Below are 24,050 nucleotides of genomic sequence, written 5' to 3'. Positions count from 1 at the left end.
GTGCTGTACTTATCTTTGTTCTTTGTTCTATTGGTACAGGGCATCACTCTTGCATAACTCCTATTGGTACAGGGTATCACTCCTGCATAAACCTATTGGTACAGGATATCACTTCTGGGTAACTCCAACTGGTACAGGGTATCACTCTTGCGTAACTCCTATTGGTACAGGGTATCGCTCCTGGATAACTCCTGTTGGTACAGGGCATCACTCTTGCGTAGCTCCTATTGGTACAGGATAACACCCTTTCAGCCAGTACATTCCAGATCACAACAACTTGCTGTTGTTTCCTCATTTTGCCTCTTTTTCTTTTGCCAATGACCTCAAATGTGACCTCTGGCTATCTAATCCTTCTGCCACTGCAAAACATTTCGTCCAAAAAGAGTAGTGATGCTAACACCAGCTCCTGGGGAAGACCACTGTATACTACCCTCTCGTCTGAAGAGGAGCTCCCACTACTACTCTGCTTTCTGTCCCTTAGCCAATTTTATATCCACGTTCCCATTGTCCCTTTAACCCCTTGGACTTCATTTTGCTACCAAGTCTATTCTGTGGTACTTTATCAAGCGCATTCAGAAAGTCCATATACACATCAACTACGCTACTCCCATGAACCCTCTTGTTACTTAGAGCCACAGAACTGTTACAATGGGTACAGCACAGAAGGAGCTCATCTGGCCTGTCATATCTGTGCCAGCTCTTTGCAAGAGCAATTCACCTAATCTCACCCACCTGTCCATTCCCTATAGTCCTGCAAATGTTTTCTCTTCACATAACGATCCAATTCTCTGTTGAAGCCACGATTGATTCTGCCCCCATCACATTCTCAGGCACATCCTAACCACTTGGTGCTTAAAAAAGCTTTTCCTCATGTGGCTGTTTCTTCTTTACCAAGCACTTTTAATCAGGGTCTTTCATTAAAGAACTCAACCAAGTTCGTCAAACACCATTTGTCTTTAACAAGTCCATGCTGGCATTCATTTGATATCCATATTTTTTTCCAAATGCCTGTTAATTTTGTCCCATATCTTTTAAACTTTCCTCTGACAGTAGTTCTCAGGTAGTTTGGAGGTTTATCTCCTCCCTTTTGTTAAATCATCTTCCTAGATTAATCAGAGACTGGAGATTTTGGTGATAGACATACCCTGTGAGCCAGGATCTGACATTGTGGATCTCAATTATCACGGAGCATACCCATGCAGTTCAGCAGCGTACTTACTTTCCCTCAGAACTGTAGCTGTTCATACTCCCATCTGTGGACTCCCGGCTGGCCTGTCGAGTCATGCGGCGCATTTCCACTGCCAGGCCAGTCTCTGTGCTTCTTTGGATGGCATTTCTGGATTTCCTTCCTCCAGCTTCTGTGAACAAACACAACTTTGAAATAGTTGGGCAACATTTCAGTGTCAGCTTCATTCAGCAACAACACCAAAATAGAAATGAGATCGTGAAAGATTTTTGATAAGCCAACTGCTGCTTCGTACGTTTATTAAGTTTGAAAGTTGTCACATTGTTAAGTTTCAGGCCAAATTCAGGCAAACAGCCTGTTGCAAAAACGCAGTTAAAATATTGATAGCTGATCCTCTTCCTGCATCTACCACCTTCTCTTTAACTTTATTTTTATTATTACAAATACAATCTTCTCTTTTTGAGATGCTGTGCTGCAGTCTCACAGGTGTTGACATCCTGTGGATACTTTGACCAAGTCCTGATGCTTTGTATACATACCAAGACACTGAGGGGCTGGATTTCTCTTCAGGACTGGAGTTTCCACTTATTAACTCCAGGGTAATAAAAGCATCATTATTGGAGAACCAGACAAACAAGTGCAGAAGATCAGAGCAATTTCAACAAAATTGGCTGTAAGTTACTCATCAAGTATCCGAATCAACTTCCTTTTAAAATTATTAATGGAATCAGCTTCCTCCACCTTTTCAGGTAGATCATTCCAGAGTATTTAAATGAAAAAAAGATTCTCATCTCCATTCTAAATCTCCTGCCAATGATTTTCAACCTATAAAAGTTTCTATCTGCTCTATCATCTTGAAAGCCGCAATGTGCTCACCTCTTAACCTTCTCTCTTCCAAGGTGAACATCCTGCCTGTGTCATCCTGAAGTCTATAACTACTTTGCAAAATTTCATCTACAAAATTTATCATGCTGCTCCCTAAATCTGAGTCTAAATCATTTATAAAATTTGAAGAGTATTGGACCAAAACAGACACTTGGGGAACTCCACTGCAAAACACCTCCCCACCTGAAAGCCATTCATCCAATGCCAGCCTCTGCTTCCTCCTACTGAGCCAATCTCATATCTCTGGGTGAATACAAGCAGCAGCAGCAGGATAAGGTCATTAGGTGGGCCTCAAATGTAATGAGGACAGTGGTGAGAAGGCGGCAGTGTCCCCAGCTCTGTGCAAGTGATAACAAGATCATACGAAATAGGAGCAGGAGTGGGCCATTCGGCCCCTCGAGCCAGCTCCACCATTTAATAAGATCATGGCTCATTTGATTGTCCCTTTAACTCCATTTTCCTGTCTGCCCTCCATAAGCCTTGACTCCTTTGTCAAAGATCTAACTCAACCTTGAATATAATCAATGCTGCAGCCTCCACTGCTCTCTGGGCAAGACTCACGACTGTTGGAGAGAAGAAATTTCTCCTCATCTCCACATTAAATGGGGGACCCCCTACTTTGAAACTGTGTCCCCCAGTCTAGATTCCCCCATAAAGGGAAATATCCTCTCAGTGACTGCCCTGTCAAGCCCCCTTCAGATTCTTATATGTTTCAAAAAGATCACCTCTCATTCTTTTAAACTCCAATAGGCATGGGCTCAATCCGCTCAACCTTTCCTCATAAGACAACACTTTCTTCAATCTTGTGCATGTGTCTCTTACCTAAAGCCAGACCCAATGTCCCAAGAATCTGAAACCCTCCCTCCTGCACCACTTCCCAAGCCACACATGCACTATTTCCTGTTTCTGTACTCAACAGCAGGTGGACTGGGAGTAAGCCTGAGATTGCTACATTTGATGCTCTGTTTTTAACCCTTTTCCACGTTCATGAAACTCCATCTAAAACAAAATTCCAATATGTCCTCAGTGACACCCTTTACCTTGGTATCAGGGAGGTGGCATTACATTTGGGAATCAGGTTAGCAGTTACAGAATCACCTATGCTCCTAACTATCCATTTCTCTATGAATACTGCATTTCTCTTGTCCTCTGTGTACCATTAAATCTCCTACTACAGGAGATTTAATGGTACACTACGCTGAGGGTGTGAGCTTAAACCAGTTTGTGAGGACTGCTGTCTTAGGGATTCCTGCATTACCTGTGTCTTCCTCCTACCCTTGTCTGATGATTGCCCATTCTCTCACTTCCTTCCCCTCTTGGAGCTGTGGGTTGACCACATCCTGGAATTTACATTCGAGGAATCTCCTAAACACAATGCAGGGACTCTAGCCACCTCTCAAGTTCCAAAACTCAAGCTCTGAGCTCAAGAAATTGGTGGCACTTCCTGCACACATGGTTATCCATGAAGCTCCCACAACAGGATGTGCTTGCAGGAGAACCCAGCTGAGCTCATCTTCTCAGGCCCACAGGCACCAGTAAGCATATGTTAAAAGTTTTATTATATCAAACAAATTAACTAAGAAAAACAGTCATTTACGCCAATTCAATGGTTGGGATTTTCCCATCCGCGCTCCAAGTGGGAAAAGAGGTGTTTTTTCACGCCGTATTGTCCACTTCCCGCCTCATTAATTATGCAACAACAGGAAAAATGTCAAATCACGGGCAGGGGGGCAGCCTCTGATTGACCCGCTCTGCCATGACCTCAGCGGTTCTTTCCTCCGGATGCCATATTTAAACCGTTCCCGCACACGGCCTTCTCAATGGCCTTCTCTAGGCCAGGGTAGCCCCAGGGAAGATGTGACTCCAAAAGGCAAGAAGACTGCTGCTCCCAGATTTAGTGACATTTTGCTGGGCCACCTGCTGGATGCTGTCGAGGCCCGCCGGGATGTCCTGTATCCCAGTGATATCTCCAATGCCACCACTCCGGCTTGGGAAGCATTGTCTTCAGCAGTCAGCGCAACCGCCATGCAGAAAAGGTCTGCAAGCCAATGCAGGGAGAGGATGAATAATCTCATCCGTTATGCCAGGGTGAGTCAACCATCATCACTCTCAACTCTCACTCATAAGACCATCAGCCATTTGCAGGATGAAACTCCACAGGGATCTCTTACACTGCCAGCTCAAGGGACATCATCACTCAGTCTCCCACACACACCTTCACATCTCCATCTGGACTCATATCCTGTGTAGATCATGTCCTCATCCCTTGCACTGCTCCACTCACCACCCACACAAGGCAGGCATCCTTGTCCTCTGCCTTGACATGTATCCTGTTCACACTCTCTCCATTTGTCTTTATGTAGGACAAGTTCACACAGAATAGGAGAAGGAGGTCCCAGACCAGGGGTGGAGTGGCCGAAATCAAGGCCCTTGCTCCATATGCGTGCCATCATGATGGCCAGAGAGGACAAGGAGCATGCTGCCCCTGGCAATGATGGGATAGGTGGTGCAGCCCCAAGTGAGGACCCTGCACCAGCTCATCCCCCAGAGTCCAGCTCATCCCCCAGACAACCATACCCTGAGTCCATTCCTCTATCTTCCAGCTGCTTGCCATGTTTAACTAATCGTGACTTTCTTTCATAGACACCTTTGGAAAATGCGTAAAAGCATCTACCAGCGAAGCCCTCAGCTCCAGCCCTGACAACACCTTGGATGAGGAAGCAGAGGACAGCGCCTTTGGAGACCAGCGCTCACCCACACTCTCCAACAGCGCAGAGACACACACATTGGTGGGACCTATTTCTAGAGTAGCCCCGGGGTCACAATCTGGTGAGCACATCGCACTGTCTGATCCACAGCAGGCAGAGGCAGGGGCATGCAAGGTAGCCAGCACTCGGAGGACTGCTGAACGCCAGGATTCTGCTGAGTCCGAGTCAGATGACGAGCTTCCAGACTCGGTCCTAACTCAGTTGGTGGAGCTTCAGTGAAAGTCAGGGGAACATCAGGAAGGGTTGTCAGCTGCTTTCCACAGATTGCAAAGTGTAATGGAGGAGTCTGTCCACGTTCAGTCTGAGGTAATGCCAACACATGAGGTCAACAGTGGTAGAATGGCAGCCACCATGGAGACCTTGGTCCAGGACATCAGTCCTGCCAGAAGCTGCACTTCATCGGTGTAGCCATTGGTGGAATCCATCAATGGCGATGTGAGAGGGTGCGGGGCAACTTGCTCTCACTCCAGCTCCCCCTTCTCCCCAAGGAGTCAGCCAGGGGCCCTTGGGCAACCCTAGGGAGGGGGACCAGCACCTGGACACCCTGGGGCCATCCACCCAGGTATCTCTGGGAGTGTCTGGCCAATCCCAATCCCCTCTACCTGTGACCCGATTACCTCCAGCTCCACAGGGCGAGGAGGGCACACCTGCCCCACAGCAGGAGACCCAAAGCAGTCTGGGGCTTTCCAGGTCTCTGCCCTCCAGAGTATACCTGCCAAAGTCATCACAGACAACAGGGCATCACAGTCAGCAGGCTGCCTCCACCTCCGCTGTGGATGTTGGGGACGCACCAAGACATAGCGGCAGGGTTAGGAAAATTAAGAAATATTATGAGCTCCCATTAGGGAGGTCACGTTTGACCAATTTGATTGCATTTTTCGGAGAGGTGACCAGGTGTGTGGATGAGGGCAATGCATTTGACATAGTCTACTTGGACTTCAGCAAGCCTTGATAAGGTCCCGCATGGGAGACTGATAACGAAGGTAAGAGCCCATGGGACCCAAGGCAATTTGGCAAATTGGATCCAGAATTGGCTGAGTGGCAGGAAGCAGAGGGTGATGGTTGAGGGGTGTTTTTGTGACTGGCTGCCTATGTCCAATGGGGTTCCACAGGGATCGGTGTTGGGTCCCTTGCTGTTTGTGGTATATATAAACGATTTAGACTTGAATGTAGAGGGTTGATCAGTAAGTTTGCGGATGACACGAAACTTGGTGGGGTGGTAAATAGTGAGGAGGATAGCCTTGGATTACAGGAGAATATAGACGGGCTGGTCAGATAGGCTGATCAGTGGCAAATGGAATTTAATCTGGATAAATGTGAGGTGATGCACTTGGGCAGGACACACAAGGCACGGGAATATACGATGAATGGTAGGACCCTGGGAAATACCGAGGATCAGAGGGACCTTGGTGTGCATGTCCCTTAAGGTAGCAGGACACGTAGATAAGCTGGTTAAGAAGGCATATGGGATACCTGCCTTTATTAGCCGAGGCATAGAATATAAGAGCAGGGAGGTTATGCTGGAACTGTATAAAATGCTGATTAGGCCACAGCTATAGTATTGCATGTAGTTCTGGAATCCACATTATAGGAAGGATGTGATTGCACGAGAGAGAATGCAGAGGAGATTTACCAGGATGTTGCCTGGGCTGGAGAGTTTTAGTTATGAGGAGAGATTGGATAGACTGGGGTTATTTTCCCTGGAGCAGAAGAGATTGAGGGGGCACATGACTGAGATGTATAAAATTATGAGGGGCATAGATAGAGTAGACAGGAAGGAACTTTTCCCCTTGGTGAAGGGATCAATAACCAGGGGGCATAGATTTAAGGGGCTGGAGGTTTGGAGGGGATGTGAAGTAGAATTGTTTCACCCAGAGGGTGGTGGGAATCTGGAACTCTGCCTGAAACGGTGGTAGAGGCAGAAACCCTCATAACATTTAAGGAGTATTTGGATGTGCACTTGTGATGCCGTGGCATACAAGGCTATGGGACTAGTGCAGGAAAATGGGATTAGAATAGTTAGGTATTTGTTTGACCGGTGCAGACTCGATGGGCCGAAGGGCCTTTTTCTCTGCTGTAGATCTCTATGACTATGACTTCAGCCAGCGGAGAGTTTTCCCCCTGATCCCCATTGACTCCAATTTTGCTAAGGCTCCTTGATGCCACACTCAGTCAAATGCTGGCTTGATGTCAAGGGCAGTCACTCTCACCTCACCTCGGGAGTTCAGCTCTTTTGTGAATGTTTGAGCCAAGGCTGTAATGAGGTCAGGAGCTGAGTGGCCCTGGCACAACCCAAACTGAGCGTCAGTGAGCAGGTTATTGCTAAGCAAGTGTTGCCTGACAGCACTATTGATCACCCCTTCCTCATTTAGAATCATAGCATCATTACAGTACAGAAGAAGGCCATTAGGCCCATTGTGTCGATGCTGGCTCTCCTAAGGGGCAATTCATTTACTGTCACTCCCCCACCATCTCCCCACATTCCTCTTTTCCAGCTAGTTAGAACATTTAGAAAAATGTACAAAATATTTGCACAGAAGGAAGCCACTCTGCCCATTATATCTGCACCAGCCCTGCAGGTTACGGCACTTGAGGTGCGTATCCAGACACCTTTATAATGAGTTGAGGGTTCCTGCCTCTACTCCCCTTTCAGGCAGAGAGTTCCAGGTCCCCACAACCCTCTGGGTGTAAAAAAACATTCCTCATCTCCCCTCTAATTTTTCTACCAATCACTTTAAATCTTTGCCCCTTAGTCACTGACCTTTCTGCTGAGGGAAATAACTCCTTCCCATCCACTCTATCCAGGACCATCGCAATTTTTTACATATCAAATAAATCTCCTCTCATCCTCCTCTGTTCCAAGGAGAGCAACCCCAGCCTTTCCAATCTTTCCTCATAGCCGCAATTTTGCAGTCCTGGCAACATCCTCGTAAATCTCCTCTATACCCTCTCTAGTGCATCCTTTCTGTAATGAGGTGACACAGTACTCAAGTGGTGGCCTAATATTTTATATAGTTCCAGCATAACCTCCCTGCCCTTGTATTCTTTGCCTCGGCTAATTGTAACAGGGCTAACGCCTGACACTACATGCTTATAAAATGTATATATATCATTTATTTATTTATATATTCCCTGGCAGAATCAAAACTGAGTGTCAGTGAGCAGGTTATTGCTAAGCAAGAGCCACTTGATAGCACTGATGGACCTTTCCATCACTTTACTGATGATTGAGATTGGTCAGGTTGGATTTCACAGAATCACAGTGCAGAAGAGGGCCTTCGGCCCATTGAGTCTACACCGACACTTGAGAAACACCTGACCTATCTACCTAATCCCATTTACCAGCACTTGGCCCATAGCCTTGAATGTTATGATGTGCCAAGTGCTCATCCAGGTACTTTTTAAAGGATGTGAGGCAACCCGCCTCCACCACCCTCTCAGGCAGCATTCCAGACCGTCGCCACCCTCTGGGTAAAAAGGTTTTTCCTCACATCCCCCCTAAACTTCCTGCCCCTCACCTTGAACTTATGCCCCCTTGTGACTGACCCTTCAAATAAGGAGAACAGCTGCTCCCTACCTACCCTGTCCATGCCCCTCATAATCTTGTACACCTCAATCAGGTCTTCTCTGCTCCAATGAAAACAACCCAAGTCTATCCAACCTCTCTTCATAACTTAAATGTTTCATCCAAGGCAACATTCTGGTGAATCTCCTCTGCACCCCCTCCAGTGCAATCACATCCTTCCTATAATGTGGTGACCAGAACTGCACACAGTACTCCAACTGTGGCCTCAATAAGGTTCTATACAACTCCAACATGGCCTCCCTACTTTTGTAATCTATGCCTCGATTGATAAAGGCAAGTGTCCCATATGCCTTTTTCACCACCCCACTAACATGCCCCTCTGCCTTCAGAGATCTATGGACACACATGCCAAGGTCCCTTTGTTCCTCAGAACTTCCTAGTGTCATGCTGTTCATTGAATACTTCCTTGTCAAATTACTCCTTCCAAAGTGTATCACCTCACACTTTTCAGGGTTAAATTCCATCTGCCACTTATCTGCCCATTTGACCATCCTGTCTATATCTTCCTATAACCCAAGACACTCAACCTCACTGTTAACCACCAGGCCAATCTTTGTGTCATCCACAAATTTACTAATCCTACCCCCCACATAGTCATCTAGGTCGTTTATATAAATGACAAATAATAGGGGACCGAGCACAGATCCCTGTGGTACGCCACTGGACACTGGCTTCCAGTTACTAAAGCATCCTTCTGTCATCACCCTCTGCCTCCTACAACTAAGCCAATTTTGAATCCACCTTATCAAATTAACCTGTATCCCATATGCATTTGCCTTCTTTATAAGTCTCCCATGTGGGACCTTGTCAAAGGCTTTGCTGAAATCCATATAAACGACATCAACTACACTACCCTCATCTACACACCTGGTCACCTCCTCAAAAAATTCAATCAAATTTTTTAGGCATGACCTCCCTCTGACAAAGCCATGCTGACTATCCCTGATCAAACCTTGCCTCTCCAAGTGGAGATAGATACTCTCCTTCAGAACTTTCTCCAATAGTTTCCCTACCACTGCTATTTGTGTACAGGACATACCTGGGCAATTGTCCACATAGACTGGTAGATGCCAGTGTTGTAGCTGTACTAGAACATCTTGGCTAGGGCGTGGCTAGTTTTGGAGCACAAGTCTTCAGTACTATTGCCGGAATATTGTCAGGGCCCATAGCCTTTGCACTATCCAGTGCCTTCAGCTGTTTCTTGATATCAGGTGGTGTGAATCGAATTGGCTGAAGACTGGCATCTGTGATGCTGGGGGCCTCCAGAGGAGGCCGAGATGAATCACCCATTTGGCGTTCAAGATAGCTGCAAATGCTTCAGCCTTATCTTTTGTACTGATGTGCTGGGCACCTCCATTATTGGGGATGGGGATATTTGTGAAGCATCCTCCTCCAGTGAGTTGTTTAATTGTCCAGCACCATTCACGACTGGATGTGGCAGGACTGCAGAGCTTAGATCTGATCCATTGGTTGTGGAATGGCTTAGCTCTGTCTATCACTTGCTGCTTATGTTGTTAGGCATGCAAGTAGTCCTGTATTATAGCTTCACCAGGTTGACACCTTATTTTTAGGTATGCCTGGTGCTGCTCCTGGCATGCCCTCCTGCACTCTTCATTGAACCAGGATTAATCCACTGGCTTGATGGTAATGGTAGAGTGGGGGATATGCCGGGCTATAAGGTTACAGCTTGTGCTCGAGTACAATCCTGCTGCTGCTGATGGCCCACAGTGCCTCATGGATGCCCAGTCTTGTGTTGCTAGATCTGTTTGAAATCTACCCCATTTAGCACAGTGATAGTGCCATACAACACGATTGACGGTATCATCAATGTAAAGACGGGACTTCATCTCCACAAGTATTGTGCGGGGTCATTCCTACCGTTACTGTCATGGACAGATGCATCTGTGGCAGGCAGGCTGGTGAGGATGAGGCCAAGTGTGCTTTTCCCTCTTGTTGGTTCCCTCACCACCTGCTGCAGACCCAGTCTAGCAGCTACATCCTTTAGGACTCAGCCAGCTCGGTCAGCAGTGGTGCTACCGAGCCACTCTTGCTGATAGACATTCAAGTCCCTCACCCAGAGTAGATTCTGTACCCTTGCCGCCCTCAGTGCTTCCTCCAAGTGATGTTCAGCGTGGAGGAGCACTGATTCATCAGCTGAGGGAGGACGGTACGTGGTAATCAGCAGGAGGTTTCCTTGCCCATGTTTGACCTGATGTCATGAGATTTCATGGGGTCCGGAGGCGATGTTGAGGACTCCCAGGGTAACTCCCTCCTTACTGTACATCACTGTGCTGCCACCTCAGCTGAGTGTGTCCTGCCGGTGGGACAGGACATACCCAGGGGTGGTGAAGGTGGTGTTTGGGACATTGTCTTTCCGGTATGATTCCGTGAGGATGGCTATGTCAGGCTGTTGCTTGATTAGTCTGTGAGACATCTCTCCAAGTTTTGGCACTAACCCAAAGAAGTTAGTCTCTGTCTCTCTCTCTCTGTTTCTGAATCTGCTGTCCCCACTTTCTCTCTCTCTCTTTCCAGGTCTGTTGTCCTCGCTCTCTCTCTCTCTCTCTCGCTGTTTCAGAATTTGCTGTCCCCGCTCTATTTCACTGTTTCTGAATCTGCTGTCTCCAAACTCTCTCTCTCTCACTATTTCTGAGTCTGCTGTCCCCGCTCTCTCTCTCTCTGCTTCTGAATCTGCTGCCCCACTCTCTCTCACTGCTTCTGAAAGTGCTGTCCCCTCTCTCTCTCGCTGGATCTGAATCTGCCCTCCCTGCTCACACTCTCTCTTGCTGTTCCTGAAGCTGCTGTCCCCTCTCGCTCTCACTCAAACTGTTTCTGAGTCTGCTGTCCCGGCTCTCTCTCCCTCGCTGTTTCTGATCCTGCTATCCCCGCTCTCTCTCTCTCTCTCTCTTTCGCTGTTTCTGATCCTGCTATCCCCGCTCTCTCTCTCTCTCTCTCTTTCGCTGTTTCTGATCCTGCTATCCCTGCTCTCTCTCTCTCTCTCCCTCGCTGTTTCTGATCCTGCTATCCCCGCTCTCTCTCTCTCTCCCTCGCTGTTTCTGATCCTGCTATCCCCGTTCTCTCTCTCTCTCTCTCTCGCTGTTTCTGACTCTGCTGTCCCCGCTCTCTCTCTCTCTCACTGTTTCTGAATCTACTATCGCCGTTCTCTCTCTCTCCCTCTTTTGCAGTTCCTGAATCTGCTGGCTCCGCTCTCCCTCTCTCACTGCTTCTGAATCTGCTGTCGCTGTTCTCTCCCCTCTCTGTTTCTGAATCTGATGTCCTCGCTCTCTGTCTGTCACTGTTTCTGAATCTACTGCCCACGGTCTCTCTCTCTCTCTCTCTCTCAGTGTTTCTGAATCTGCTGTACTCACGCTCTCTTTCTCTCATTGTTTCTGAACCTGCTGTCCCCGCTCTCTCTCCCTGTCACTGTTTCTGAATCTGCTGTCCCCACTCTCTCTCTCTCTCTCACTGTTTCTGAACCTGCTGTCCCCACTCTCTCTCTCTCTCTCTCTCTCACTGTTTCTGAATCTGCTGTCCCCGCTCTCTCTCCCTGTCACTGTTTCTGAATCTGCTGTCCCCGCTCTCTCTCTCTCTCACTGTTTCTGAATCTGCTGTCCCCGCTCTCTCTCTCTCTCTCACTGTTTCTGAACCTGCTGTCCCCGCTCTCTCTCTCTTTCACTGTTTCTGAATCTGATGTCCCCACTCTCTCTCTCTCTCTCACTGTTTCTGAACCTGCTGTCCCCACTCTCTCTCTCTCTCTCTCTCACTGTTTCTGAATCTGCTGTCCCCGCTCTCTCTCCCTGTCACTGTTTCTGAATCTGCTGTCCCCGCTCTCTCTCTCTCTCACTGTTTCTGAATCTGCTGTCCCCGCTCTCTCTCTCTCTCTCACTGTTTCTGAACCTGCTGTCCCCGCTCTCTCTCTCTTTCACTGTTTCTGAATCTGATGTCCCTGCTCTCTCTCTCTCTCTCTCACTGTTTCTGAATCTGCTGTCCCCGCTCTCTCTCTCACTGTTTCTGAATCTGCTGTCCCCGCTCTCTCCCTGTCACTGTTTCTGAATCTGCTGTCCCCGCTCTCTCTCTCTCATTGTTTCTGAACCTGCTGTCCTCGCTCTCTCCCTGTCACTGTTTCTGAATATGCTGTCCCTGCTCTCTCTCTGCCTGTCACTGTTTCTGAATCTGCTGTCCCCTTTCTCTCCCTCTCTCACTGTTTCTGAATCTGCTGTCCTGGCCCCTCTCCTGCTGTTTCTGAATCTACTATCGCTGTTCTCTCTCTCTCCCTCTCTCACTGTTTCTGAATATGCTGTCCCTGCTCTCTCTCTCTCTCTCTCTCGCTGTTTCTGATTCTGCTGTCCCTGCTCTCTCTCTCTCTCTGTTTCTGACTCTGCTGTCCCCGCTCTCTCTCTCTCTTTCTCACTGTTTCTGATTCTGCTGTCCCCGCTCTCTCTCTCTCTCACTGTTTCTGATTCTGCACTCCCTGCTCTTTCTTTCGCTGTTTTTGATTCTGCTGTCCCCGCTCTGTCTCTCTCCGCCTCCAACTGCTTCTGAATGTGCTGTCCCCTCCCTCTTGCTGTTTCTGATTCTACCCTTCCTGCTCTCTCTCTCTCGCTGTTTCTGAATCTACTATCGCCGCTCTCTCTCTCTCCCTCTTTTGCAGTTCCTGAATCTGCTGGCTCCGCTCTCCCTCTCTCACTGCTTCTGAATCTGCTGTCGCTGTTATCTCCCCTCTCTGTTTCTGAATCTGATGTCCTCGCTCTCTGTCTGTCACTGTTCCTGAATCTACTGCCCATGGTCTCTCTCTCTCTCTCTCTCTCTCAGTGTTTCTGAATCTGCTGTACTCACGCTCTCTTTCTCTCATTGTTTCTGAACCTGCTGTCCCCGCTCTCTCTCCCTGTCACTGTTTCTGAATCTGGTGTCCCTGCTCTCTCTCTCTCACTGTTTCTGAATATGCTGTCCCGCTCTCTCTTTCTCTTTTTCTCTCTATCGCTGTTTCTGAATTTGCTGTTCCCACTCTCTCTCTCTCTCTCATTCTATTTCTGGCTCTGCTGTCCCCGCTCTCTCTCTTGGTTTCTGAATCTGCCGTTCCTACTCCCTCTCTCTCTCTCTTGCTGTTCCTGAATCTGCTGACCCTGCTCTCACTCTCTCTCTCTCTCTCTCTATCTCTCTCACGGTGTCTGAATCTGCTGTCCCCTCTCTCTCTCTCACTGCTTCTGAATCTGCTGACCCTGCTCTCTCTCACTCTCTCTGGTTCTGAATCCACTCTCTGCTCTCTCTCTCACTGCTTCTGAATGTGCTGTCCCCTCTCTCTCTCGCTGGATCTGAATCTGCCCATCCCGCTCACACTCTCTCTTGTTGTTCCTAAAGCTGCTGTCCCCGCTCTCAATCTCTCTCACATTGATTCTGAGCCTGCTGTCCTGGCTCTCTCTCTCTCGATGTTTCTGATCCTGCTGCCCCTGCTCTCAATCTCTCTCTCACTGTTTCTGATTCTGCCCCCCCTGTCTTTCTCTCGCTGTTATTGATTCTGCTGTTTCCCACTCTCTCTCTCCCCCTCCCACTGCTTCTGAATGTGCTGTCCCCTCCCTCTTGATGTTTCTGATTCTGCCCTTCCGGTTTTTCCCTCTCGCTGTTTCTGAATCAGCTGTCCTGGCCTCTCACTCTCTCGCTGTTTCTGAATCTACTATCGCCGCACTCTCTCTCTCTCCCTCTTTTGCTGTTCCTGAATCTTCTGGCTCCGCTCTCCCGTTCTCACTGTTTCTGAATCTGCTGTGCTCGCTCACTCTCTCTCTCACTGTTTCTGAAGCTGCTGTGCTCGCTCACTCTCTCTCTCACTGTTTCTGAAGCTGCTGTCCCCGCTCTCTCTTTTTCTCAATTTTTCTAAATCTGCTGTCCTCATTCTCTCTCTCACTATTTCTGAATCTGCTTTCCCCGCTCTCTTTCTCTCACTGTTTCTAAATCTGCTGTCCTCATTCTCTCTCTCACTATTTCTGAATCTGCTGTCCCCACTCTCTCTCTCTCTCACTGTTTCTGAATCTGCTTTCCCCGCTCTGTCTCACACTGTTTCTTACTCTGCTGACCTGACTCTCTCTTCCCCTCACTGTTTCCGAATTTGTTGCTCCGCTCTCACTCTCTCTCTCTCTATATTACTGTCTCTGAATTTGCTGTGTCTGCTCTCTCTCTCCCTCTCACTGTTTTTGTATTTGCTGTCCCTGCTTTCTCTCTCTCTCTCACTGTTGCTGAATCTGCTGTCCCTGCTATCACTCTCTCTCTCTCGTGGTTTCTGAATCTGCTGTCCCCGCTCACTCTCAATCTCACTCTCACTGATTCTGAATTATCCTGTGCCCGCTCTCTCTTGCTATGTTTCTGAATCTGCTGCCCACTCTCTCTCGCTCTCTCTCTCACTGTTTCTGAATCTGTTGTCCCCACTATCTCTCTTGCTGCTTCTGAATCTGCTGTCCCGTCGTTCACTCTCTCTCACTGTTTCTGAATCTGCTCTGCCCTCTCTCTCTCTCTCTATCGCTGTTTCTGAATCTGCTCTCCTGGCCTCTCTCTCTCCCTCTCTTGCTATTCCTGAATCTGTTGGCTCTGCCCTCTCTCTCTCATTGCTTCTGAATGTGCTGTCTCCTTTCTCTCACTGATTCTGAATCTGATGTCCCTGCTCTCTCCAACTTCCTCAGTTTCTAAATCTGTGTATTCGCTCTCTCTCTCTCTCTCTCACTGTTTCTGAATCTGCTTTCCTCGCTCTCTTTCTCTCACTATTTCTGAATCGGCTGTGCCCGCTTGCTCTCTCTCACTTTTTCTGAATGTGCTCTCCTCATTCTCTCTCTCACTATTTCTGAATCTGCTGACCCCGCACTCTCTCTCTGTCTCTCACTGTTTTTGAATCTGCTGTCCTCGCTCTCTCCCTCTCACTGTTTCCGAATCTGTTGCGACGCTCTCTCTCTCTCTATCGCTGTTTCTGAATTTGCTGTTCCCACTCTCTCCCTCTCTCATTCTATTTCTGGCTCTGCTGTCCCCGCTCTCTCTCTTGGTTTCTGAATCTGCCATTCCTACTCCCTCTCTCTCTCTCTTGCTGTTCCTGAATCTGCTGACCCTGCTCTCACTCTCTCTCTCTTTCTCTCTCTCTCATGGTGTCTGAATCTGCTATCCCCTCTCGCCCTCTCACTGCTTCTGAATCTGCTGTCCTCGCCCTCTCTCTCTCTCCCTGTCTCGGAATCTGCTGTCCCCTCTCTCTTTTGCTGTTCCTGAATCTGCTGGCCCTGCTCCCTCTCGCTGGATCTGAATCTGCCCATCCCGCTCACACTCTCTCTTGTTGTTCCTGAAGCTGCTGTCCCCTCTCTAAATCTGTCTCACTTTCCTTCTGAGCCTGCTGTCCCACTCTCTCTCTCTTGATGTTTATGATCCTGCTGTCCCCGCGCTCTCTCTCTCTCGCTGTTTCTGATTCTGCCCTCCCTGCTCTTTCTCTCGCTGTTATTGATTCTGCTGTTCCCGCTCTCTCTCTCCGCCTCCCATCTCTTCTGAATGTGCTGTCCCCTCCCTCTTGATGTTTCTGATTCTGCCCTTCCAATTTTTCGCTCTCGCTGTTTCTGAATCTACTATCACCGCACTCTCTCTCTCTGTCTCCCTCTTTTGCTGTTCCTGAATCTTCTGGCTCCGCTCTCCCGCTCTCACCGCTTCTGAACGTGCTGTCTATGCTCTCTTACAGTTTCTGAATCTGCAGTCCCTGTTCTCTCCCCCTCTCTCACTGTTTCTGAATCTGCTGTCCTCGCCCTCTCTCTCTCTCCCTGTCTCGGAATCTGCTGTCCCCTCTCTCTCTTTTGCTGTTCCTGAATCTGCTGACCCTGCTCTCTCTCACTCTCTCTGGTTCTGAATCCACTCTCTGCTCTCTCTCTCACTGTTTCTGAATGTGCTGTCCCCTCTCTCTCTCGCTGGATCTGAATCTGCCCATCCCGCTCACACTCTCTCTTGTTGTTGCTGAAGCTGCTGTCCCCTCTCTCAATCTCTCTCACATTGTTTCTGAGCCTGCTGTCCCGGCTCTCTCTTTCTCAATGTTTATGACCCTGCTGTCCCCGCACTCTCTCTCTCTCTCTCTCGCTGTTTCTGATTCTGCCCTCCCTGCTCTTTCTCTCGCTGTTATTGATTCTGCTGTTCCCACTCTCTCTCTCCGCCTCCCACTGCTTCTGAATGTGCTGTCCCCTCCCTCTTGATGTTTCTGATTCTGCCCTTCCGATTTTTCTCTCTCACTGTTTCTGAATCTACTATCGCCGCACTCTCTCTCTCTCTCTCTCCCTCTTTTGCTGTTCCTGAATCTTCTGGCTCCACTCTCCCGCTCTCACTGCTTCTGAACGTGCTGTCTCCGCTCTCTTACTGTTTCTGAATCTGCAGTCCCTGTTCTCTCCTGCTCGCTCACTGTTTCTGAATCTGCTGTGCTCGCTCTCTCTCTCTCTCTCTCACTGTTTCTGAAGCTGCTGTGCTCGCTCTCACTCTCTCTCGCTGTTTTTGAATCTAATGTCCTCGCTCTCTCTCTGTCACTGTTTCTGAATCTAATGAGCTCACTCTCTCTCTCTCTCATTGCTTCTGAATGTGCTGTCTCCTTTCTCTCACTTTTTCTAAATCTGCTGTCCTCATTCTCTCTCACTTTTTCTAAATCTGCTGTCCTCATTCTCTCTCTCACTATTCCTGAATCTGCTGTCCCCACTCTCTTTCTCTTACTGTTTCTGAATCTGCTTTCCCCGCTCTGTCTCACACTGTTTCTTACTCTGCTGACCTGGCTCTCTCTTCCCCTCACTGTTTCCGAATTTGTTGCTCCGCTCTCTCTCTCTCCCTCTCACTGTTTTTGTATTTGCTGTCCCTGCTTTCTCTCTCTCTCTCACTGTTGCTGAATCTGCTGTCCCTGCTATCACTCTCTCTATCTCATGGTTTCTGAATCTGCTGTCCTTGCTCACTCTCAATCTCACTCTCACTGATTCTGAATTATCCTGTGCCCGCTCTCTCTTGCTATGGTTCTGAATCTGCTGCCCACTCTCTCTCGCTCTCTCTCTCACTGTTTCTGAATCTGTTGTCCCCACTATCTCTCTCACTGCTTCTGAATCCACTGTCCTCGCGCTCTCACTCTCTCCCTGTTTCTGAATCTGTTGTCCCCTCTCTCTCTCGCTGTTCCTGAATCTGCTGACCCTGCACTCGCTCACTCTCTCTGGTTCTGAATCTGCTCTCTGCTCTCTCTCTCACTGCTTCTGAATCTGTTGTCCCCTCTCTCTCTCTTGCTGTATCTGAATCTGCCCTCCCTGCTCATACTCTCTCTTGTTGTTCCTGAAGCTGCTGTCCCCTCTCTCAATCTCTCTCACATCTGCTGTCCTGGCCTCTCACTCTCTCGCTGTTTCTGAATCTACTATCGCTGCTCTCTCTCTCCCTCTTTTGCTGTTCCTGAATCTTCTGGCTCCGCTCTCCCGCTCTCACTGCTTCTGAACATGCTGTCTCCCTCTCTCTCACTGTTTCTGAATCTGCAGTCCCTGTTTTCTCCCCCTCTCTCACTGTTTTTGAATCTGATGTCCTCGCTCTCTGTCTGTCACTATTTCTGAATCTAATGACCTCGCTCTCTCTCTCTCTCTCTCATTGCTTCTGAATCTGCTGTCCCCACTGTCTCTCTATCACTGTTTCTGAATCTGCTGTCTCCAATCTCTCTCGCTGTTTCTGAATCTGCTGTCCCTGCTCTCTCTCTCTCTCGCTCTGCTTCTGAATCTGCTGTCCCCACTCTCTCTCTCTCTCCCACTGCTTCTGAATCTGCTCTCCCTGCACTCTCACTTGATGTGTCTGAATCTGCTGTCTTCACTCTCACTTTTTCCCTGTTTCTGAATCTGCCCTCCCTGCTCCCTCTCTCTCTGTTTCTGAATCTGCTACCTCCACTCCCTCTCTCACTGCTTATGAATCATCTATCCCACTCTCTCTTCCTCTCATTGTTTATGAATCTGTTTGCCCCACTCTCCTGCTCTCTCTCTCTCTCGCTGTTTCTGAATCTGCTGTCCCCCCTCTCTCTCTCTCACTGTTTATGAATCCACTGTCCTCGTTCTATCACTCTTTCCCTGTTTCTGAATCTGTTGTCCCCTCTCTCTCTCGCTGTTCCTGAATCTGCAGACCCTGCACTCTCTAACTCTCTCTGGTTCTGAATCTGCTCTCTGCTCTCTCTCTCACTGCTTCTGAATCTGTTGTCCCCTCTCTCTCTCTTGCTGTATCTGAATCTACCCTCCCCGCTCATACTCTTGTGGTTCTTGAAGCTGCTGTCTCCTGTCACTTTCTCTCTCACACTGTTTCTGAGTCTATTGTCCTGTCTCTATCACTCTCATTGTTTCTGATCCTGCTGTCCCCGCTCTCTCTCTCTCTCTCGCTGTTCCTGATTCTGCTGTCCCTGCTCTCTCTCTCTCTCTCGCTGTTTCTGATTCTGCCCTCCCTGCTTTTTCTCTCGCTGTATTTGATTCTGCTGTCCCCGCTCTGCCTCTCTCCACCTCCCACTCCTTCTGAATGTGCTGTCACCTCCCTCTCGCTGTTTCTGATTCTGCCCTTCCCGCTCTCTCTCTCTTGCTGTTTCTGAATCTGCAGTCCAGGCCTCTCACTCTCTCGCTATTTCTGAATCTACTATCGCCGTTCTCTCTCTTTCCCTCTCTTGTTGTTCCTGAATCTGCTGGCTCCGCTTTCTCTCTTTCACAGCTTCTGAATGTGCTGTCTCCTCTCTCACAGTTTCTGAATCTGCTGTCCTCGCACTCTCTCTCTCACTGTTTCTGAATCTGCTGTCCTCGCACTCTCTCTCTCACTGTTTCTGAATCTGCTGTCCTCGCACTCTCTCTCTCACTGTTTCTGAATCTGCTGTCCCTTTCTCTCCCCCTCACTCACTGTTTCTGAATCTGCTGTCCCCTCTCTCTCTCTCTCTCTCGCTGTTCCTGAATCTGCTGACCCTGCTCTCTCTCACTCTCTCTGGTTCTGAATGCAGTCCCTGCTCTCTCTCTCACTGCTTCTGAATGTGCTGTCCCCTCTCACTCTCACTGGATTTGAATCTGCCTATCCCGCTCACACTCTCTCTTGTTGTTCCTGAAGCTGCTGTCCCCTCTCTCAATCTCTCTCACATTGTTTCTGAGCCTGCTGTCCTGGCTCTCTCTCTCTCGATGTTTATGATCCTGCTGTCCCCGCACTCTCTCTCTCTCGCTGTTTCTGATTCTGCCCTCCCTGCTCTTTCTCTCGCTGTTATTGATTCTGCTGTTTCCCGCTCTCTCTCTCCACCTCCCACTGCTTCTGAATGTGCTGTCCCCTCCCTCTTGCTGTTTTTGATTCTGCCCTTCCCGCTCTCTCTCTCGCTGTTTCTGAATCTGCTGTCCTGGCCTTTCACTCTCTCGCTGTTTCTGAATCTACTATCGCCGCACTCTCTCTCTCTCCCTCTTTTGTTGTTCCTGAATCTTATGGCTCCGCTCTCCCGCTCTCACTGCTTCTGGACGTGCTGTCTCCGCTCTCTCACTGTTTCTGAATCTGCAGTCCCTGTTCTCTCCCCCTCTCTCACTGTTTCTGAATCTGCTGTCCTCTCTCTCTCACTGTTTCAGAATCTGCTGTGCTCGCTCTCTCTCTCTCTCTGACTGTTTTTGAATCTAATGTCCTCGCTCTCTCTCTGTCACTGTTTCTGAATCTAATGAGCTCACTCTCTCTCTCTCTCTCACTGTTTCTGAATCTGCTGTCCCTGCACTCTCTTTTTCTTACTCTTTCTGAATCTGCTGTCCTCATTCTCTCTCTCACTGTTTCTGAATCTGCTTTCCCCGCTCTCTGTCTCACACTGTTTCTTACTCTGCTGACCCCGCTCTCTCTTCCCCCATTGTTTCCGAATCTGTTGCTCCGCTCTCTTTCTCTCTCTCTATATCACTGTCTCTGAATTTGCTGTCCACGCTCTCTCTCTCTCTCTTTCACTGTTTATGAATTTGCTGTCCACGCTCTCTCTCTCTCTCTTTCACTGTTTATGAATTTGCTGTCCCCGCCTCTCTCTCTCCCTCTCACAGTTTTTGTATTTGCTGTCCCTGCTTTCTCTCTCTCTCTCACTGCTACTGAATCTGCTGTCCCTGCTATCACTCTCTCTCTCTCGTGTTTTCTGAATCTGCTGTCCCCGCTCACTCTCAATCTCACTCTCACTGATTCTGAATTATCCTGTGCCCGTTCTCTCTCTCGCTATGTTTCTGAATCTGCTGCCCACTCTCTCTCACTCTCTCTCTCACTGTTTCTGAATCCGTTGTCCCCACTATCTCTCTTGCTGCTTCTGAATCTGCTGCCCCCTCGCTCACTCTCTCTCACTGTTTCTGAATCTGCTCTGCCCTCTCTCTTTCTCTATCTCGCTGTTTCTGAATCTACTATCGCCGCACTCTCTCTCTCCCGCTCTTGCTGTTCCCGAATCTGCTGGCTCCGCTCTCTTCCTCTCATTGCTTCTGGACGTGCTGTCTCCGCTCTCTCACTGTTTCTGAATCTGCAGTCCCTGTTCTCTCCCCCTCTCTCACTGTTTCTGAATCTGCTGTCCTCTCTCTCTCACTGTTTCAGAATCTGCTGTGCTCGCTCTCTCTCTCTCTGACTGTTTTTGAATCTAATATCCTCGCTCTCTCTCTGTCACTGTTTCTGAATCTAATGAGCTCACTCTCTCTCTCTCTCACTGTTTCTGAATCTGCTGTCCCTGCACTCTCTTTTTCTTACTCTTTCTGAATCTGCTGTCCCCACTACCTCTCTCACTCTCACTGTTTCTGAATCTGCTGTCCTCATTCTCTCTCTCACTGTTTCTGAATCTGCTTTCCCCGCTCTCTGTCTCACACTGTTTCTTACTCTGCTGACCCCGCTCTCTCTTCCCCTCACTGTTTCCGAATCTGTTGCTCCGCTCTCTTTCTCTCTCTCTATATCACTGTCTCTGAATTTGCTGTCCACGCTCTCTCTCTCTCTCTTTCACTGTTTATGAATTTGCTGTCCCCGCCTCTCTCTCTCCCTCTCACAGTTTTTGTATTTGCTGTCCCTGCTTTCTCTCTCTCTCTCACTGCTACTGAATCTGCTGTCCCTGCTATCACTCTCTCTCTCTCTCGTGTTTTCTGAATCTGCTGTCCCCGCTCACTCTCAATCTCACTCTCACTGATTCTGAATTATCCTGTGCCCGTTCTCTCTCTCGCTATGTTTCTGAATCTGCTGCCCACTCTCTCTCACTCTATCTCTCACTGTTTCTGAATCCGTTGTCCCCACTATCTCTCTTGCTGCTTCTGAATCTGCTGCCCCCTCGCTCACTCTCTCTCACTGTTTCTGAATCTGCTCTGCCCTCTCTCTTTCTCTATCTCGCTGTTTCTGAATCTACTATCGCCGCACTCTCTCTCTCCCGCTCTTGCTGTTCCCGAATCTTCTGGCTCCTCTATCTTTCTCTCATTGCTTCTGAATGTGCTGTCTCCTTTCTCTCACTGTTTCTGAATCTGCTGTCTTCGCTCTCTCTCTCACTGTTCCTGAATCAGCGTTTCTCGCTCTCTTTCTCTCACTGTTTCTGAATCTGCCGTGCCCGCTCGCTCTCTCTCTTTTTCTGAATGTGCTGTCCTCATTCTCTCTCTCATTATTTCTGAATCTGCTGACTCTGCACTCTCTCTCTCTCTCACTGTTTCTTACTCTGCTGACCCCGCTCTCCCTCCCTCGCACTGTTTCCGAATCTGTTGCTCCGGTCTCTCTCTCTTTTTCTCTCTATCGCCGTTTCTGAATTTGCTGTTCCCACTCTCTCTCTCTCTCATTTTATTTCTGGCTCTGCTGTCCTCGCTCTCTCTCTCGGTTTCTGAATCTGCTGTTCCTCCTCGCTCCCTCTCTCTCTTGCAGTTCCTGAATCTGCTGACCCTGCTCTCACTCGCTCTCTCTCTCACGGTGTCTGAATCTACTGACCCCTCTCTCTCTCACTGATTCTGAATCTGCTGTTCCCGCTCTCTCTCTCGCTGTTTCTGAATCTGCTGTCCTGGCCTCTCTCTCTCTCTCGCTGTTTCTGAATCTACTATCGCCACTCTCTCTCCCTCTTTTGCTGTTCCTGAATCTTCCGGCTCCGCTCTCCCTCTCTCACTGCTTCTGAATGTGCTGTCTCCTCTCTCACACTTTCTGAATCTGCAGTCCCTGTTCTCTCCCCATCGCTCACTGCTTCTGAATCTGCTGTCCTCGCTCTCTGTCTGTCACTGTTTCTGAATCTGCTGTCCTCTCTCTCTCCCTCTCTCACTGTTTCTGAATCTGCCGTCCTCGCTCACTGTCTGTCACTGTTTCTGAATCTGCTGACCTTGCTCTCTCTCTCTCTCTCTCTCTCTCACTGGTTCTGAATCTACAGTCCCTGTTCTCTCCCCCTCTCTCACTGTTTCTGAATCTGATGTCCTCGCTCTCTCTCTCTCACTGTTTCTGAATCTGCTGTCCCTGCACTCTCTTTTACTTAATCTTTCTGAATCTGCTGTCCCCACTACCTCTCTCTCTCTCACTGTTTCTGAATCTGCTGTCCTCATTCTCTCTCTCACTATTTCTGAATCTGCTGACCCCGCTCTCTCTTCCCCTCACTGTTTCCGAATTTGTTGCTCCACTCTCTCTCTCTTTCTTTCACTGTTTATGAATTTGCTGTCCCCGCCTCTCTCTCTCCCTCTCACTGTTTTTGTATTTGCTGTCCCTGCTTTCTCTCTCTCTCTCACTGCTACTGAATCTGCTGTCCCTGCTATCACTCTCTCTCTCTTGTGTTTTCTGAATCTGCTGTCCCCGCTCACTCTCAATCTCACTCTCACTGATTCTGAATTATCCTGTGCCCGCTCTCTCTCGCTATGTTTCTGAATCTGCTGCCCACTCTCTCTCACTCTATCTCTCACTGTTTCTGAATCCGTTGTCCCCACTACCACTATCTCTCTTGCTGCTTCTGAATCTGCTGCCCCCTCGCTCACTCTCTCTCACTGTTTCTGAATCTGCTCTGCCCTCTCTCTTTCTCTATCTCGCTGTTTCTGAATCTACTATCGCCGCACTCTCTCTCTCCTGCTCTTGCTGTTCCTGAATCTGCTGGCTCCGCTCTCTTCCTCTCATTGCTTCTGAATGTGCTGTCTTTGCTCTCTCTCTCACTGTTTCTGAATCAGCGTTCCTCGCTCTCTGCTGCTCACTGTTTCTGAATCTGCTGTGCCCGCTCGCTCTCTCTCACTTTTTCTGAATGTGCTGTCCTCATTCTCTCTCTCACTATTTCTGCATCTGCTGACTCTGCACTCTCTCTCTCTCTCACTGTTTCTGAATCTGCTTTCCCCGCTCTCTGTCTCTCACTGTTTCTTACTCTCTATCGCTGATTCTGAATTTGCTGTTCCCACTCTCTCTCTCTCTCTCATTTTATTTCTGGCTCTGCTGTCCTCGCTCTCTCTTGCGGTTCCTGAATCTGCTGACCCTGCTCTCATACTTTCTTTCTCTCTCTCTCTCACGGTGTCTGAATCTACTGACCCCTCTCTCTCTCACTGATTCTGAATCTACTGTCCCCTCTCTCTCTCTCACTGTTCCTGAATCTGCTGTCCTGGCCTCTCACTCTCTCGCTGTTTCTGAATCTACTATCGCCGCTCTCTCTCCCTCTTTTGCTGTGCCTGAATCTTCTGGCTCCGCTCTCCCTCTCTCACTG

General features: G+C 48.7%; 1 protein-coding gene across 1 annotated transcript in view; it reads right to left on the bottom strand.

The window, feature by feature from the left end:
* The window catches only part of LOC144680645 (regulating synaptic membrane exocytosis protein 1-like), a 704,348-nt gene that overhangs the window by 124,961 nt on the left and 555,337 nt on the right, over window positions 1–24,050 (bottom strand). Inside the window, exon 24 of the mRNA XM_078541863.1 lies at window positions 1,220–1,358. Within this exon, the coding sequence (XP_078397989.1) occupies window positions 1,220–1,358 (139 nt within the window). The remainder of the gene's footprint in view (window positions 1–1,219; window positions 1,359–24,050) is intronic.

This window comes from Cetorhinus maximus, chromosome 5, assembly GCF_964194155.1.
Source record: "Cetorhinus maximus chromosome 5, sCetMax3.hap1.1, whole genome shotgun sequence".
In the NCBI taxonomy this organism is placed as follows: domain Eukaryota; kingdom Metazoa; phylum Chordata; class Chondrichthyes; order Lamniformes; family Cetorhinidae; genus Cetorhinus; species Cetorhinus maximus.
The sequence above is the reverse complement of the archived record's forward strand: the minus strand, read 5'-3'. Positions and strand labels throughout refer to the sequence as shown.